The 18813-nt window shown below is 35.2% G+C and overlaps 1 protein-coding gene across 8 annotated transcripts in view; it reads right to left on the bottom strand.

Moving 5' to 3' along the window:
• NLGN1 (neuroligin 1) overlaps positions 1-18813 on the bottom strand; it is a 906211-nt gene that overhangs the window by 500688 nt on the left and 386710 nt on the right. The window contains exon 3 of one of the 8 annotated variants that reach the window (XM_030822832.1): positions 687-746. The exons of the other annotated variants lie outside the window; for them this stretch is intronic. Within the exon in view, the coding sequence (XP_030678692.1) occupies positions 687-746 (60 nt within the window). The remainder of the gene's footprint in view (positions 1-686; positions 747-18813) is intronic. 8 annotated transcript variants of the gene reach the window in all.

Raw genomic sequence — 18813 nt, 5'->3', positions numbered from 1 at the left:
CTTGTCTAAGAAAATAGCTACAAACTCTATCAAAAGTACTATAGGAGTCCAGAATACTTAAATGGTTGTACAACGTTTACTACAGTTTTCTAAATAGTTGTAATGCCTTTTCTTATGTATACAATTTAATTGCATTTATGTGACGTTTACGCAAATCAACAGAAAACAGTATTTTTTACATTAAAATATATTGCTTAAGAAACACTTTATATTAGCTTTCAGCTTGTCCTTCATTTTATTGGGTGTGTGTGTTTTTTTAAAACAAATGTCGAATGTAAAAATGAAACACATTTTAATATTCGGGAAAATATTTACATAGATTAGAAAACATGCAAAATGGGCACAGAGAGACTACAAGGGAGAGATTGTTAGTTCAAAGAAGGTGGACAAAATTCAGTCAAAATGTGGGATGAAACATATCAAAAGTCAGTTCAAGAAACAAAAAAAAATGCCCCTCTTTTTAAAACATTTTAATGGTTGGCATCAAAATGTAAAACTGAACATTCATTTTTTAAAAAAATTAATACTCTATATTTGTATGTAACAACAAGCAAGAAGACAAAACATATCAAAAACGGGAATTAAAAACAACTCTTCAAAAAAAGACAAGAAGTAAAAAAATAGAAAGGGGTGGAAAAAGTGATTGAGGCCCTTGTCATGCAAATAGATTTGGTGAAAAAAAATACCTTCATCTTCAGCACCGTCATTATCACCTAAATCATCTGTCTGTTTCTTTGTAAGGGGACCTAGGATTGAGAACGGAGAAATGGAGGGAAAAAAAAAAAAGACAATTCAAGAATAAACAAGACTGAGGGGAAAAAATAAATATCAATATTAAAATTCTCAAGGATATTTCCAAAAAGAGTGGGGAAGTAGTCACATCATAACTGATTATCTATTTTTGTTTAAGAAAAAAATCCCTTTCCCCAAAATATCTCATAGAAGATTTGGGTTGTAAATATATCCAGCATAAAAAATACATTATGGCTTGAAACTCAAGTCATGAGCAAAGAAATTAAAAAAAAAAATACCCATTGCATACAAAAAAGTAAACAGTTTTAGTAGCTGAAAGAACTTAATTTATTCAGTGTCTTTTCTAATTTAAATTGGTGGCAACATTAAAAAAGTAGGTCAAATTCATTCTTTAATTTGAGACCATATAATAACCTTAGAGAAGACAGAGATATGAATATTTTAAGTTGCTCTTTTTCTATTTTCTTCTTTTTTTTAAGAACATTAACATTTGGTTTTTACATATTTTTAATCCATACATTTTTCAAAACTGTGACTTTTTAAAATTACTTGTCATTACACAAATATTTCCCCATGTGTTTTCATTTAAATATTACTTGTGGATTTAAGACATTTGCATCCTGCACAAATGTATCACTAGATAGTCTCATCACTCGGCAGAGCAAAAGTTCGATCAGTAGAAGTCAGTGTTTAGCTATTAAGGTAGTTATTAAGTCAGGGCTTATATTTCATAATCAATTTAGTAATATAATGGAATTATGCCTTAGTGCAGTTTCATGCTCAGTATAGTTATTTATAATAGGATCATGTTTGAGGAGAATAATTGTATTAAAACACTGTGAATGTTTAATAAGTGTTTTATTATACTTAACAATGCTAATTTGCAAGAATAAAGGAGCACACCAAAGGGGACGTCAAAGGGCATATGAAAGTAATTTTAAGTGTCACATAATTGACATACTCAGCACACAAAAAAGCAAGTGAAGTCCCACATTCTTTTTTTGTTTCCACAACCATTTAATTCGTATGACATTTAATAATCCTCATGCAAAAAGCAATCATTACAAACACAGGACACTCAAGTTAAAAGACAGCCAATCACATAGCAGTAAGCAAGAGAATTTTGTCATGCATAAAATAACAGTCATAGAAAAGGGAGGGAAAAAGAGACTGAAAGTCATGTACTGATTTCAATAATATAAATAGTAAAGAAGCAGGCATTAACTCTAAGCACACTTCATAGGGAAGGATTGTTAAACATTTTTAGAAAAATTTCTAAGTCTTTTCTGAGATTACTATTCATTATATTTGTAATTCCAAACTAAATTTACTATTATAACTCCCAAAGAATGAAAAACACAATCCCAGAAAACAGAGGGGAAAAAATAAGATATATTGCAGTTACGTTTCATCAGCTCAGGGAGACAGCCTTGAGAAATAGTAACAACTTGTCAAAGATCAGAAGATTGGAAAGGCAGAAATGGATGAAGTAATTGAAGTAACCCATTGACTACCTCAATTGAAAGGCCATGGTTTCAAGGTCATTTCAAACACAGACAGGGAAACTGTAAACAATAAATTAAGTGATATGCTTTTATAATCACACCTGCAAGCAATTATTCCATTAACAGAAAACCTAGATAAAGCAATAATTTACATTAATTGACAGTTGCAAGTTCACAGAAAACTACATTTATTTAACATGACCCTGTTTAAATGCAAAAGGCACGCTTAGGATTATTTGACATTCATGCAACAACATAGCTACATTTCTGAAAACTATACATATTTTTTAATTTAAATTTTAAAATGGCTGAATCAGAATATTATATTTAAAATATTTCCAATTTCAAAGCATCCCTCAAAATATTAGACTTCAAAAATTATATTTTCAAGCTTTTAATTTTTCTGTAATTTCTTAAAGACTGCAAAAAAATATACATTTCTATTTTCTAGGCTGCTATGTAGAAATTATGGTTTTATTTACTGGTTAGCAACACAATTTAAATGCAGTGGCATTTATTGCTGCCAAAACCACTATCTACTTTCCAATTTTAGTTAAATTACTTAATTTGCTTAATTCTTGGCTATATTAAGAAATCATTAATGTGGGCTCAAATTTTTTTTCCTGAATCATTAGTTTGCTAATACTTGGAGGCACGTGTAAAACCTCTCACAATTAAATCACTGTCTTCATTTTGTTCGGGGCTCTGTAAGATCTCTCTCTTGAATGAGTCAGATGGAATTGTCTTTCTTTCCCCTCCCATGTCAATTTACATGATTTCTATGAGGAATCATTCAGCTTATATAGCCGTTGAGCCAGTGCTTTCTATATACTTTACATGTATTTAGAACTGGCTAGCTCTTGGGCCTACATGAGTTGCAACAGTAAGAGAATTGTTGTCAAAACATCATCGCCCACTTCTTTGCATGTGGGACATGGTTCTCAGTTGCTAGTTGAGGGCCAATGTAGAGAAGTCATGGACAGTATATATAGAGAGAGTTTTTCCATGGATGCATGGTTGATGGATCAGTTTGTTTGCTTGTTTGTTTCTTGTTTCTTGTTGTTGTTGTTTTATTTTTTGTTTTTTTGCTACATTAGTTATTTTTACCTTCCTTACTTAGGAAACTGTGTGTCTCTTACTGATGTGAGATAATAATTGCATGCATGCATTGTATAGGACATCTTTTATTGTAATAAATCTGAAAAATTAGAAAGAAATACAAATATTGCTTCAGCATCATGGGGATATGATTATCCTGGAGGAGGATTAAGTCCAGTTCTCCCGATACACTGCATTTATTGATACTAAATAAAACGTTATTATTAGATGATAGTAAGTTTTTCCCATAGTACGAACTACAGCAGTATTTTAGTGATTTCAATATATCTGGGCGTTCTTAATATCAAGAATTTTTTACATATCTGATTTCTGAAGGTTCCCTAGGAAGAAGAGGGTTGGTAACAGTTTGGGGCAAAACTGACTATAAGAAGAAAGAAAACAGATTTCCTTTATCTCTATGCCTAAAGGCACTGAGAATAAATATCTACAGAGTTCGGGGCTGCAAACTGAGAAACTCCACATCGGTTTCTCTGAGGAAGCCTCAGTGGGGTAAACATATGCTTGTGGATTACCGCAACAGATCCCTACATGATCTCAAGATTCCCTCTTCCGGTGCTGGAAACAAAACACCACCTCTGCCTAGAGCTCCCTTCTTTCCTAGGGCATCCGGCTCTCTGGCTCACTTTCCCTTTGTTCTAAACTGTTACAACTGATGTAATCACTCATGTTAAAACATTTTAAATGGAAAGAAAATATTGTAAAAGGCAATTGGCATTAATTTTTTATGAAAAGTAGACAGTCACATTTTAGACACCATATTCCTGTAAATTGAGCACCATCATTTCCTCAAAGGGTAACACATTTATCCTTCAAATAGAAATAAAAGTTATTAACAATATTCTAACCACGGCTTATGCTTCTTTTAAACAACAAATACTGCATTTTCAATACAAGCAGTTTAAATGGATATCTCAAAGCACCAAAATATAAAGCAAATGAGACCACTAAAACCAGTGTGTAGAAGTGATTTATTCTACCTTGAAACTCTATTGGGTCTGTCCGCCCTGAGGAACACACACATAACTCTCATTAGAGTTAATAGGAAAGTAGACCTCCTGTCATTTTGAAAAGGAGTGAGAGTAATTACTATACTTTATATCTCCTATGGGCAATAAAGAAATTCAGTGGTGAAACAACAGGACTAAGCAAGGTAAAGGGAACTCCTAACCATGAACTTTGAACTCATTTAATTCCAAAATAGTTCCTTTTCGATTAACATGGGCATAATTCAAAGTATGGGTTCTTGTAAAGGACGTGTGATGCATTCTTACATTTCAGAATCCGACCAGAGCCTTTTATTTTTTAAAAAAGGAGTAAAAATATCAGCGTTTCTCTGTAGTTAACAGGAGAATAATTATGAGCTCTGAAATAATTACTATCCACCCATATTAATGCTGCTTTTTATCATTCCCTTTGATGAAGGGCTAATATACTTTGGGTCTCAAATACATTAGAACTGATTATAAATTCCTTCATTATGGGTTCAATTCAGCAGAAATTATCCATACTTTGTGTCACACATATCTGCAAAAGGCAAGTAGGTTGAGGGTATTATTAGCTCCCGCCTTAGAAAAGCTGGTCATAAGAAATGTGTCCTTCTCAAGGGAACAAGCCTCTGAATTTTTTAGGATTATTTAGAGCTTCTGGCTCCAGTGGTCCCACCATGACAGATGCAAAGCCCTGGCTAGTGACCTTGTTCTTTTCCCCTGTCCTCTTGACCCAGCAGTCTTTGAAGTAAACTGATTGTAAAGCATCCCTAAGGCCATTTTTACAAAATGAGAGAATTTAAGATATTGCCATTGTTGTTCTGGAGCAATTGGAAGCAGGCTAAATATTCTCAAGGATGTATTCTCTTGGGGTGAAATTTAGTTTATAAAACTTGAATCGAGGATATGAAAAAATCTGTGTGTTCCATATGGAGAACAATGCCAGAATTCAATGGATTTTAAGTAACAACAGGATTATATTATTATATTTGACTTTTTCAACCTGACAAACATTAAAATACAATGGTTTTAAGAAATTAGATATTATGACAGTTGTCATTGCAAAGTTATTGAATTTTACCCATTGAAATTTAGTTAATTTGATATAACTAAAATGAATACATACCTTTTGAGAATACAGAAATCAGTAAAAGTGACTGATTTGGAATCATTCTCGCTAATTTGATATTACTATATTTATTCAACAAAAAGTTATCACACTTTTAAAACTATTGATTATATGACCAGATATAAAGAAATCATAGCTGAAAAATAATTTTCTTTCTGGAAAATGTTTCAGTTAAAGGGGAATTACATTTTTGAGAATGTCATACATTTGTATTATGCTAAACTAAAAATGTAATGCAAGCCACTCCAATGAGATATTGGAAGTGAATTTTGGAACACCTGATTATTTAAAAAAGAATCCATATCAGTGCAAATCTTGGTGGTGGTGCTCTGTCATTCATGACAATGAGTGTCATTTAGGTGAGCTGCCTGTTTAGGCTAATGGCTCCTATGTACATATGTTTTGGAAGGAAACAATTTCCAAGGGTCTGAAAGCAACAGACGTACCCTATGTTTATTTTTGTGTTGGAAGAAGACACATAAACACAAAATATATTCCTTCAGACAGTTTTTCAGAGGCAAGAGCACAACTTAAGAGATATATATATATATATGTATATATATATATATTTAAAAAAGGAGAATCTTATGTTAAAGTCAGGAAAGGGGAAAAGAGAATTTTTCTCTGGTCTAGTACATTGAGAAGAGCTCATTTGTATTTATTTAAAAAATAGCTTTTCCCCATAAATTACCTTGATTACATAACACTTTGATGTCAAAAGCAATTCCATCTGGAATAAAAAATGATAGCATCTGGGGAAGAAAGAATTTAAGTAGATAAAAAGTAAATAAAATAGACTAACCCCTAACCTGAGCATCAGCAAATTTGCAAAGCTCATTATTTTTTAACACTGTATTTGTTTGATTTTTTTTACATGCAGATGCAGTATTTCTACAGCCTGAAGAATCTCAAACTGATGTTCCTTTTATTCTGGAAAAATGCTTCTGTATACTCTATAAACCCTTTCACACTTTGTGAAGACACACTCTCCATTGCCCTGACTTTCCAAGTATTATCCAAAGTTGCACCTAGAGCAGGAGTCTGGTGAGAACACAGGTGCCACTAGATGTCCAGAGCTATTTCAGTGAAGATGGGATTGGGATAGCATCAATAATCCAACCTCCCTGCCATGGTTTCGATATTCTGTCATCCAGCTGTTTAACAAATATATGGTACATTAGGCATGAAGGATACATGGAGGAACAAAACAGGCAAGACAACTACACTCATGAAAATTAGATCTCAGCAAAGAGACATGAAGCAAATATACATAAACATATACCTATAAATTGTGATAAGTGTCAAGGAAAAAGTCTTGGTGCTATGAGATATTATACAAGGTGACCTGGCTGAGTCTGGGAAGTCTTCAGTGACTAGGTGCAATGTGGCCTGAGGGCTGAAAGATGAGTAAACACCAGGCAGGCAAAGGGCTGGGTATGAGGAGGTAGGGCGGAAAGAAGATTTCAGGGAAAGAAAATAGCACATAGAAAGGCCTCAAAAGAGAGGAAGCCTGCAGGTCAGTGTGGCTGGCATACAAGGAGTAGAAAAGAGTGTTGTGGGTGATGAGGACAAAGAGCCAGACAAGAATCAAGTGGAACACGCAGCCCCTTAAGGATTTTTGTCTTAATCTTAAAAGCATTGGAAGCCATTTACAGGGTTTAAGCACACACTGATAAACTCTGCCCTATCTGAGTCTTAAACACAAGAATCAAAAAGAGGCAAAATCATTCTCAGAAATATGACAGGGAATATTTTATATAGAAGCCTGCATTATGTTCTCATCAGACAAGAATAGCTTTATGGAAGTGAAATTAGATGATGAAAAAGGAGCCTCTGAGGTCTTATTCCATTTGTGTTTGCAAGTAAAATTAATGTCACCAAAAAGTAAAATTCAAGACTCTAGCACTTCTGAAATTTTATAAATATTTCTAAAGTTTTGATTAAATATGTATTTAAAGTTAAATTCACTTTGCCTGAGAATTAACATATTTTAATTAATCTTATATTGATACAAAGATACAATATTCTGCAACAATTTCTACTTGGATGTCTCACCAACATCTCAGTACAACAGGGATGACCATCATCTCCACCTTCAAAGCCCATTTTCCCTCCAGCATAGGTCTTGCTTTCAGAGGTATAACCCCCTCTATCTCTAAACTCTAAATCTAGAAATAATATTTAATTATTCCCTCTTTCTTCCTTTGCTCTCATCATATTTCATCAGATTTCCCAGAGAAATCTCATTCCTATCATTAAATACTCTCTACTGTTAGCCTAGTCAGTGGCTACCATTACCACATGATTGAATTACTGTAGAAAGCTCTTGGTTGCTTCCACCATCATGCAGACTCTAGACTCTCTCCCAATCCATTTTGTATTCAATGGGTTTTTTGAAGTTGTAGTTATTAATAGTGGCAAACCCAAAGAGAAAGAAGATTTAATCACTGTAAATTAACATCAGCTAAAATGTGCACACATTCAACTCCTTCTGAGACTAAAATTGCAGGCACTCTAAGGGAACTAAGAGGAACTTAAAAACCTAAAGGCTTACTTAGACATAGTGAATCTTGTACTGTGAGTTTTAAAATAGCTAATACAAGACAGATGAAAACTAAATATGGTTTAACACTAGTTTTGATGTTTTCGAAATTCATGAGCAAAAATAAGATATTTTCTATTCCAAATGGAAGCTAGTCATTTAAAATACATTTTTAAAAATGCAGTACAGATTAATGTAATTTAAACATGACTTTCATTGTTTCACTACTCTCCTTAAAAGTCTATACTATTTCCTTATTCCTATTGTCATATACTAAATGCTCAAATCCAGCCCATAAGACCCTCTTACTCTTTGCACATTTTATCTGTAAGTTCCATTGCTTTACAAAATGTCTTTTTTTTATTGTGAATCTTGTGCTGTTGAACAGAACAGTGATTTCATCCTTAGACCTTGTGTGTTTTATTCCATAAGTTTGATTTCTTAAAGTTCTCATTATAATCAACTCACCTCAGAGAGGAGGAAAGGTGTTAGTGCAAACATGGAGAGTCTCCTCTAGAATAACGTGTAAGAACATTTCACATTGAAAAGAAAGGAGTATTACTTTGTATTTTGGCCCAAAATGCTGTCTTCAGGATATGAATGAGAGAGATAGTTCTCTACAGACCAGCAAGACCTGACCATAAAAATATCTTAACTTTTTGGCATTATTAAATTTTATCTTCATAAGTGAGATAAAAAGATTGAAGCAGTAGTTATGAAGATCCTATTTTCTGAGTGGGTCTCACTGGAAATAAGCCAGTGAAGGATGAGCTCTCTGACAGTGTCTATCCCCCTGAAATGACTTCGTAACAGTTTCTGGTCTCACGCATGCCTCTCCTTGCTAAACATCTTTGATCCTCAATGAAGCACATTTTCACTCTTTTCATACTTTCTGTGCTATTCCACATGAGTGGATCCTCTTTTACCATGCAGGCTGGAGTATTTCGGGGACACAATTCTCTGCCCCTTTCTCTCTCTGCCTCTGTCTATCTCGCATGATGCAATAAATGTTAAGCATATACTACATACTATAGAAACACTTGGAATCCAGTGGTCACATGCCCAGATTCACAGGACACTAGAGCTAGAAATGACCCTACTGAGTGACTATCGAACTCCTTATTTCACAGGTGAAGAAACAAAAATAGAGTGTTTAACAGATTTTGCCTAGGACTCACAGCTAGTCAGAAGCAGAGTTAGGTCTAGATCTCAGTTTTCCTCTCACCCAGTCTGGTTAGCTCCTATACAATAAGTCACATGGCAATAAAGACAAGCAGAGAAAAGGAAAAATTGGGTGTGGGTGTAGCATAGACCTGTTTTAAGCAAACCATAAATCAACTGGTTTTTTATAGTCATATTACAACTGGAAAGACTTTAGCACTACCCTAAGCAACACTTTATCTAGATGCAATTGAAATTTAAATTAAAATAAAGAAAAATATTTATTGAAGTGCCATTAAAAGAAAAAAAAAAAGAAGAAACTTAAAAACAAGCCAATGCATTTGGAAGGACAAAAGATCCTAGAGTTCAAACTAAATAAGTAATATCAGTTACATCAGATAACTTCTCAGTAGTGGATATTATTAAATTGGGTGGTGTGCGGAATAAATACTTAAAGCTTGGAAAAATTAAATAATTAACCAGACGTAAAATAAGGACAAGAGTAGCTAGGCCTAATGGATAGTCATACAGGCCAATGAGAGAGTGAAATGCTTGTACAGGTTGGTGAATAACAACTGCCCAGAACTGCCAGAGTCCTTCTACTCAAGCACCCAAGTTGCTTTGGCTGGGCCCATTTCCCAGGATACCCTTACTGTAGCATGATTAAGAAACTAAAGAGTGAATGTTTAGCATCGCTGGGGATACCACACCCAGTCACAGTACTGTATGCAGATATCATTTTTAACTACTGTAGACAACTTATATTTTTGTTATCACCTCTGAATTATTCTCAAAGATATTTCCAAATCTAGAAGTGTAAGACTCTAAACGGTATTTCCTAAATTATACATTAATACTAATTGCTAATTTGTCTGTGTCATGAAGGGCTTAGAGACAGATATATACAGGTTTGGATTTTGGGCTCTTTCATATGCTAGCTGTGTAAACTTTGACATGTTTTCTAATCTCACAGCGTCTCAGGAGACAATGCCATGCTCTTCTAAAAATATTGTGATAATAATTAAAAGTGCCTCCTACAGGGATTAGCATAGAGAAGTTTAGTTAAATATTTGTTTTGCCCTTCACCTCTCTTCTATCCATTAACTCAAACTAAATCCTTAATACACAAACACACACACACACACACACAACCATACTCACACATGTACCTTCTAGTATGATATGCACTTTAAAAAGAAGAATGTTAGAATTAGGTTGTCCCTACTCAATTACCTGCCAGCTATATGACCTTGGTAGCTTTCTTATCCTCTCTATTATTAGTTTCTTTAAATGTAAATCAGAATAATACTTGCATAATAAAATTTTCATAACAATTCAATATTCTAAACATGAAATACCTAGTATAATGCCTGATCTATAAAGAGAATACAATGAGAGTAATGATAAGTATCACTGAATTGTGGGTGGTTGAGAAGGAATCTAGGGCTTAGACAGATGATAAATTTGTCCAATATCCTCTATCTAATAAATGGGAAGCCAGGATATGGACTCAGCTCTGTATTATTTTGGAATTCACACCATTCACACTATTCTGTGCAACTACTTTAGGGAGAATAATAGAATAGTAGTTAAAATCCAAGAGGAGTGCTTCACTGGGATACATACACACACACACATACATATATTTACACACACATATGTATATATACACACACACACACACATACACATATATATACATTTGAAACTCCCTAACCACTCAGGGTAAATCTGCTGCTCTTTTATTACATGGCATAAGGTACATTGAAATGATGAAGAAAAAAATAAAAGAAAAAATTATAAACGTAGGTGGAAGGTAGAGAGCAAGATGTGCCTCCTATGGTATGAGGAAAGAAAGGCATGGTTATGACAACAAAGGATTAAAAAAAAACATGGGTAGGGACTGTGCTCTGCAGAAGGAACGAAGCTCACAGGTGCCTTGTCCTCAATAGAGATGCTGAGAAAGCAGAAGTAGATTAGCTTCACAGAGGTGAGGCAGTTGGGAAAAACATAGAAAATGTGTTCTATTCAAATACAAAAGTTTGAATTTGAACTTTATTGCTTAATCCAAGGAAGGATGGGTGGAGTGTGGACCCCTGTACATTATGCCCAGACTGTGAAGCTGTGAGTCAGTTGCTACCACAGTACACAGAGGCCTCACCAGCATGAGAGGGCTCATCCCTAAATTACAGGTGCTAAATTCTGTAGTCAAAGAGCCCAAGTTATTAACAGAAGCCTTGGGTTCTAGTTTGAAATCTGCCTCTTACATCTTAGGTGATAATCTATATGACATTGTTCAAGTCATTTTCTATCTCTGAGCCTTCATTTCTTTGGCTGTAAAAAGGAAGAGACAATGTGTTCTATCCATCTTGGGAGATTGTGGTCGGATCAAATATGATGGTGTTTGTGAAAGCTCTGCAAAGGCTTTTCATGTGTAATGTGGGAGTTTAATGTAATAGGCATTAAGTGAGCTGGAAATAGTGGGGACTACTAAAGAAAAGAAGCATGGTTACAACACAAAGGACTGGCTGTATTTGTATTTGTATTATTTTCAGGAAAAAAGTGCATACACACTTCACACTTCTTTTTAATTAAAACTTTCTTTCTTTCTTTTTTTTGACAGAGTCTCATTCTGTCGCCCAGGCTGGAGTGCAGTGGCGCAATCTCAGCTCACTGCAACCTCTGCCTCCCGGGTTCAAGTGATTCTCCTTCCTCAGCCTCCTGAGTAGCTGGGACTACGGGTGCACACCACCATTCCTGGCTAATTTTCTATATTTTTTTAGTAGAGACAGAGTTTCACCATATTGGCCAGGTTGGTCTCGGACTCCTGAACTCATGATCTGCCCACCTCAGCCTCCCAAAGTGCTGGGATTACAGGCATGAGCCACCGTGCCCGGCCAACATTCTTTCTTTCTTATTGGCTATGAAGAACACAGGTTCTGGAATCAGTTCTTTTTTTTTTTTAATGGGGTCTTGCTGTGTAACCCAGGCTGGATTACGGTAGTGGCTATTCACAGGTGTGATCATGGCACACTACAGCCTCCAACTCCTGGGCTCAAGGGATCCTCCTGCCTCAGCCTCTCCAGCAGCTGGAACTACAAGCTCAAGCCACTGCATCCAGCAGGAGTAAGATTCCTTGATTTTGCTTCCTGACTCCACCACTCTACCTGCTGTTAGACTTTTGGCCAGTTACTTAACAACTCTAGCTCTTGATTTTTTTTCATTAGTTAATTGGGAATAGAAATAACTTATACCAATTTCATAGGATCATTTATGAAATTAAAGGCAGTAATATATGTATAGCTCTTAGAATAGAGTCTGGTATACGTTGAGGACACAATAAATATTAACAATTTTTACTATCACACAGTAAATTAAAAACTAAAAAAATAGGTTAACTGACAGTGGAACAGTTGCAGTAGAAAATCAATTGATATTTTATGTTGCATTTTAAAAAGTGAGGGTTCTAAATGTATTTAATAAATTTTTTATCCATTTACTATTTAATATTTAGTCATTACACATTTGAAATTGATTACCAGCAAGTAAAGATAAAAATAAACTTTTTCTTTTTTTTTTTTTTTTTTTTTTTGCAAAATGCCAAGTCTGAGTTTATAGCATTAGAAAAAAATACAGAAAATTTAAAGGTAAAATGTCACAGAATTCTTTATTTCCATTGTAATAATACACATTAAGGAGAAAATGGGCAGGTTTTGGACAAAGCTGTATTTCTAAAATTTTATCCAGTTAAAAAGCCAATATTTTTTGTGGAAAATAAGAATGAGATTCTGGATGAAGTTATATTTTTTAATTATTTGACTATTAAAATATTTTTGCTCATTTGATTACTCACCAGCTTCAATGTTCTAGTTCTATTTTCATAATCTGTGATAATGTTTAAAAGGCATTTATGTTCACCAACACTGCAAGAAGCAATCGCTAGAGCATAATTTGATTTACAATGCACCTTTGCTGTGGTCAGCTCAAAAACATCGGAAACATGGTCACTGAAAGCCTACCTTCTATCTTGTGTATTAATTGTGTTTGGGAAACCCATGAGCAAATTAAGGTATTTGATCTTCAAAATATAAACATGCCATCTTAAAAGAGGCTTATTTAAGTATTTAATGGTTACTGGATTACAAGAATCAATATGGGATAAGAGGCCTCATGCTTTATTGATTTTTCCTTCCTTATATTTTCATTCTTCCCTTTAAGCTATTAAAATGTCTCAAATCAAGCTACTTTTTGTAAGAGTCCAGGATAATAACATTTATCAAAGATACCATATTTAATACTAATATTAACTATTGGCAGCCAAGATTGCCTTTGAAGAAAAATATCTTTACCAATATAAATGCTTTTCCATTTAGTCTCCAGTATTTCTACAAAAAAGTATATTTTTAAGAATATGTGGAAATCACATTTGATTGTGTGAAATATTTCACATTTAGATAAACAGCCATGTCCTGAATATCACAGACTTTTTATTTTAGTATAGAAAGATAGAAACAGCTGTATTAAAATTTAAAGCAATAAAAATATGCAGTTGACTTTAGGCAAGAGATGTTTTTAAAAATTTGCACATGAATTAATGTTTGTAAATTTTAAATACACTAAGAGAAGCTGCAATTTTGAGTACTCGATGGTGAATTACTTGGGTAAACAAGTCTTATAAGGGAATAATCACTCCAATATCTGTTTTTTTTTTTTTTGAGACGGAGTTTTGCTCTTGTTGCCCAGGCTGGAGTGCAATGGCACGATGTCAGCTCACTGCAACCTCCGCCCCACAGGTTCAAGTCATTCTCCTGCCTCAGCCTCCCAAGTAGCTGGAATTACAGGCGCCTGCCACCATGCCCGGCTACTTTTTTGTATTTTTAGTAGAGACGAGGTTTCACTATGTTGGCCAGGTGGTCTCTAACTCCAGGCCTCAGGTGATCCACCCTCCTCGGCCTCCCAAAATGCTGGGATTACAGGAGTGAGCCACCATGCCCTGCCCCATATCTGTTTTCTAAGTTACCATTCCTATATATATATATATTTCCTTTGAATATGAATGCATCTGTATTTACTTAGTATTAAAATTCATTTTTTCTGATACAGGTTAAGAAATAGTATCTAATGTTTTAGTTACATATAATTAGGCCAGAATGAATCATATATTATTAAGCACGGCAGTAGCGTTTGATTTATAAATATGAATACTATACATATTTATGTATTTGAGTTTTATCTGTGTGTGTGTATTACACACATATGATACATGGGTTTACTTCTCCTTTGCGAGTCACCTAAAGATAACTTTCCATTGAGAAAGAATGATTTTCAATACTATTTTGTTGAAATGAAGTAGAAATTTGTTTCTGTTGGCAGCTTAATTATTCTGGATATTTCTTGTTAATCAGAAGGGCAGGGAGAAAACATATGAGAACAAGATCATAGAAAGATCAAAATGGTTTGGTACTTAAAAAAAAGAAGGAAAGAAAACTGAATACATAGGGATATTCAGGTCAATTTCAATGTACAAAATTCACAGCCATAATACTTTCCCTCATGGCCCTCCCTCTGCATTGGAACGTATCTTTCAGATTTAATCCCTGTACAAAAATCAGTAAAATTCTGTTCTCTAGACAGTGCTTCTCCAACATGAATGTGCATAAAAAATACCTAGGGAGCTTATTAAAAATGATATTTCCTAACCCTCTTATCCCCTGAGGTTGGTCAGGGTAGAGCCTAGAATTCAGCAATTTAATGTTGAATGAGGTCTATGTACCACATTTTGAGGAAAACTTGAAGTCCAGACCCTTTTTCTATTTGTAGGATTTTGACCCTTTTCTCTTTTACCTCTCACTGGGGAGTAAAATGAAAAGTTGCACATAAATGAATAAAATTTATCACATTGTGTACATGCTTAGCTATGAGGCACAACAGCTGGAAATGTTTGATACTGTAAGCTCAACTCAAATGGTAACTTCACTTTGAGAAGACAATGCCAGGAAGAAACAGTAAGGTCTACTCCCAAACAAAGCTTTATTTTGTAAGAATACTGTAAATAGATGAGAGATTATACATACACTCTTATAGATAAACACATACATATTTTACATATATATATAAACTCAACTATGCATACCTATATATCTATCTCTGTATGCCATTATAATATCTATGTACTTAGAAATTTAGTCAATAAATAATCTCTACCTCAAAATATTTTGTACCATGTTGGTTTAAAATTTATTTAATACTGGCCGGGCACGGTGGCTCACGCCTGTAATCCCAGCACTTTGGGAGGCTGAGGCGGGCGGATCACGAGGTCAGGAGATCAAGACCATCCTGGCTAACACGGTGAAACCCCGTCTCTACTAAAAATACAAAAAATTAGCCGGGCGTGGTGGCGGGCGCCTGTAGTCCCAGCTACTCGGGAGGCTGAGGCAGGAGAATGGTGTGAACCTGGGAGGCGGAGCTTGCAGTGAGCCGAGATTGCGCCACTGCACTCCAGCCTGGGCGACAGAGCCAGACTCCGTCTCCAAAAAAAAAAAAAAAAAAAAAAAAAAATTATTTAATACTGACAATATTCTAGATTCTTTGGGGTCCACATATTACCAAAAAATGCCCACTCTACTATCTTTTACAATGTTATATCAGACTTTAGTAAAACTAAGGCTGGGAGAAGAAAATCATTTTTAGACAAAACAATGAACCCAACCTGCAGTGATTTAGAACATATTTTTAGGAAAATTAAGGAATGTATTGTAAGGAAGATGTGGAAATTATCAAGATATATTGATGGGGAATAAATGCTAAAGAGTGGGAGAAATGTGCTCACTAGAATACAATGAAATAAACAGAAGTAGAAAAATACAGTAAAAATGAGGCACCATGATCCAAGGGTGATGGCGCCATCTGTGGCCTGGGAAACAAGGAATTCTTGGCCGCCTGCTGAGCGCAGAAGCCAGGGAAGTGGGGCGGCTTTTGAACTATTATTATAGCCAGAAATAAAGTCTGATTCTTCTTGTTGTCAGACTATGGGTATCTATGTCTGTCTTGTTATGTGTGTGTATGTCTATGTTTGTGTGCATAAATGTCATTTCTGCCTCTGTCTATATATTTGTTTTGTGTTAATTTGTGTGTTCTTTTGTCTAGTTTAGCATGTTTCCTTCTTCCCATGTGGAGGTTCATATCATTCACTTTGTTTTCTGTGTATATGTCTCTGTACGTAAGATACTCTGCCTAATTGTGTCTTGCTGATGCTTACTTGCGTGCCTTGCTATGCCTTGTTTATCTCTCTGGCCAGATGTGTGCTTCTAAAATGTTTTCTGTTGTATATATTTACAAATCTTCGTTTATGAGTCTCTCTTCTTCTTCAGAATGTCTTTGACGCCATGTGATCCCTCTGTGTGCCTGTGTTCCTTTCTGATCATATTACAAAGTCTACAGTGGCTGTCTCTGACTTTGGGTTTCTGAAGGTGTCTTTCTCTCTCTCTGTCTCTCTCTCCTCTCTCTGTTTCTCACTCTGTTTCTCTGTCTTTCTCTCTGTCTGCCTTTCTGTCTCTGTCTCTGCATCTCGCTCTCTGCCTCTAGGTACGGTCTCTGTGTGTGCATCTTTCTTTCTCCTATTTATATAAGAATCATGGGGTAGGAATCTCAGTGTGGCCACTTCCCTCCGTATGTCCCCGTTGAGCATGCCTGTGGGAGAGGAGGCAGATAAAAGCAGCTCCCATGATCTATATCCTCTCTCAGACCCAGTCTGTCAATGAAAATAATCCAAGAAATTACCTAGTCCTTTGTGGCTTCCAGACAGAATACAACTATCATTTTCCATGGAGACATGTTAATATTCACCTTCCTTACTTTTCAACATATTCTGTTGAAACTCAAGTTTTACACCTAGAATATCTATTCTATAATCTAAAAGTCTCTAAGGCTTACTTCCTCAAGTGAAAATGTAGACAAAAGCAACTTGTTGTCAATTGGTGTGAAAATTATAGATGTAAAGTTCTGAGTACATTACCTAGCACATAATCAGTGCCCCATACATTTTATGACTTCTATCAGTGCATATTTATTAGTGCTAAAATTTTATTGAAAAGTTAAATTCCTCTAGGGAAACCTGCTACATAATCAAATATTTTACACAGATTATTTTAAGCAAAGTTTCTACCTTTAAGAAACATTACCAGGACATTATAAAACAGATCTCTTCAAAAAAACATTGTAACATGCCTGTAATCCCAGCACTTTGGGAGGCTGAGGTGGGCAGATCACTTGAGGTCAGGAGTTCGAGACCAGCCTGGTCAAGATGGTGAAACCCTGTCTCTACTCAAAATACAAAAATTAGCCCGGCATGGTCGTGGATGCCTGTAATCTCAACAACTCAGGAGGGTGAGGCTGGAGAATCACTGAATCCCATGAGGCAGTGGTTGCCGTGAGCCAAAATCATGCCACTGCACTCCAGCCTGGGCGACAGAGCAAGATTCCGTCTCAAAAAACAAAAAACAAATGAATGAAAAACATTGTGACAACTTTTTTGGATGTAAAATACACTAGAACATGTTTCCATACTTTCACTGAGTGGCCTATGGCACTAATCCAATAACTCTGGATTATGCACAATCTTGGATCAATTAAAATATAGCTCAGAATGACATCTAGGGCATGAGATAATCAGCTGCAACCTCCTCATCTGGAGCAGGTGAGGACACTGAGGCCAGGGAGAGTGAAAGTCTCAGTAACTTGTTCCAAATTACAGACAACAGTAGCATATCTGCTACAAAAACCTCATGCTCCTCAGGTTTATAGCCAATGTTTTCACAGCACTTTGCTGCCTCAACTATGGATTTTTCGATGTTTTTCTCAAATGGAATAGACTCTTTTTAACATGTAATTCATTCACAAAGTTGAGAAATCCAAACAATAAAAACCAAAGTACAGTAAAAAATCATGCTTCTCCCTCATCCACCCTTAGCTTCCCTGTTCCTACCTCTCATCCCCAATCTATGGTAACCACTCTTTGTTTTCGTGTGTATCCTTTCCATGTTCTCTACGTAAAATGAAGGAAATTATTTCTGTAGACATTAGCAATTATAAATTATCTATATATTTATTTATTCCCTCTCATAAAAGACAGCTTTCTATATTTGCTGTTTTGCACATTACTTTTTTTTAACTCAACAATATATTCAGGAGATCTCTTTGTATTGGTACATGTATTAGTATATATATTTTTATACCTGCTGAGTGATTTCAGATTTCTTTCAAGGTAAAGTTGGGAGGGGAGGGAATGAAGCGCATTATAAGCAAGGTGATAAGATATGAGGACGTAGTTTGAAAAATTCTCACACAATTTTTAAATCATGGGTGGTAAGAACAATGCAAAAAAAAAAAAAATGGTAAGCTTTGAGTACACAATAAAATTTGCCTGGCTACACATGTTCCCTTTCCTGTTCTCCCGGGGGCTGCCCGAGGCATGGAGTGAATAGATAAAATACCTACAGTGATTTTACTATTTTCTCTCAAGGGCCAAAGTCCATAAACTACAGACATTCATAAAATGGAGCTTTTATTGAGGAACTGAACTTTCTGAAAGTAAGCAATACTCAAAACTAGCATATTATC

The sequence above is a fragment of the Nomascus leucogenys genome, chromosome 11 (assembly GCF_006542625.1).
Source record: "Nomascus leucogenys isolate Asia chromosome 11, Asia_NLE_v1, whole genome shotgun sequence".
Lineage (NCBI taxonomy): Eukaryota > Metazoa > Chordata > Mammalia > Primates > Hylobatidae > Nomascus > Nomascus leucogenys.
The sequence above is the reverse complement of the archived record's forward strand: the minus strand, read 5'-3'. Positions and strand labels throughout refer to the sequence as shown.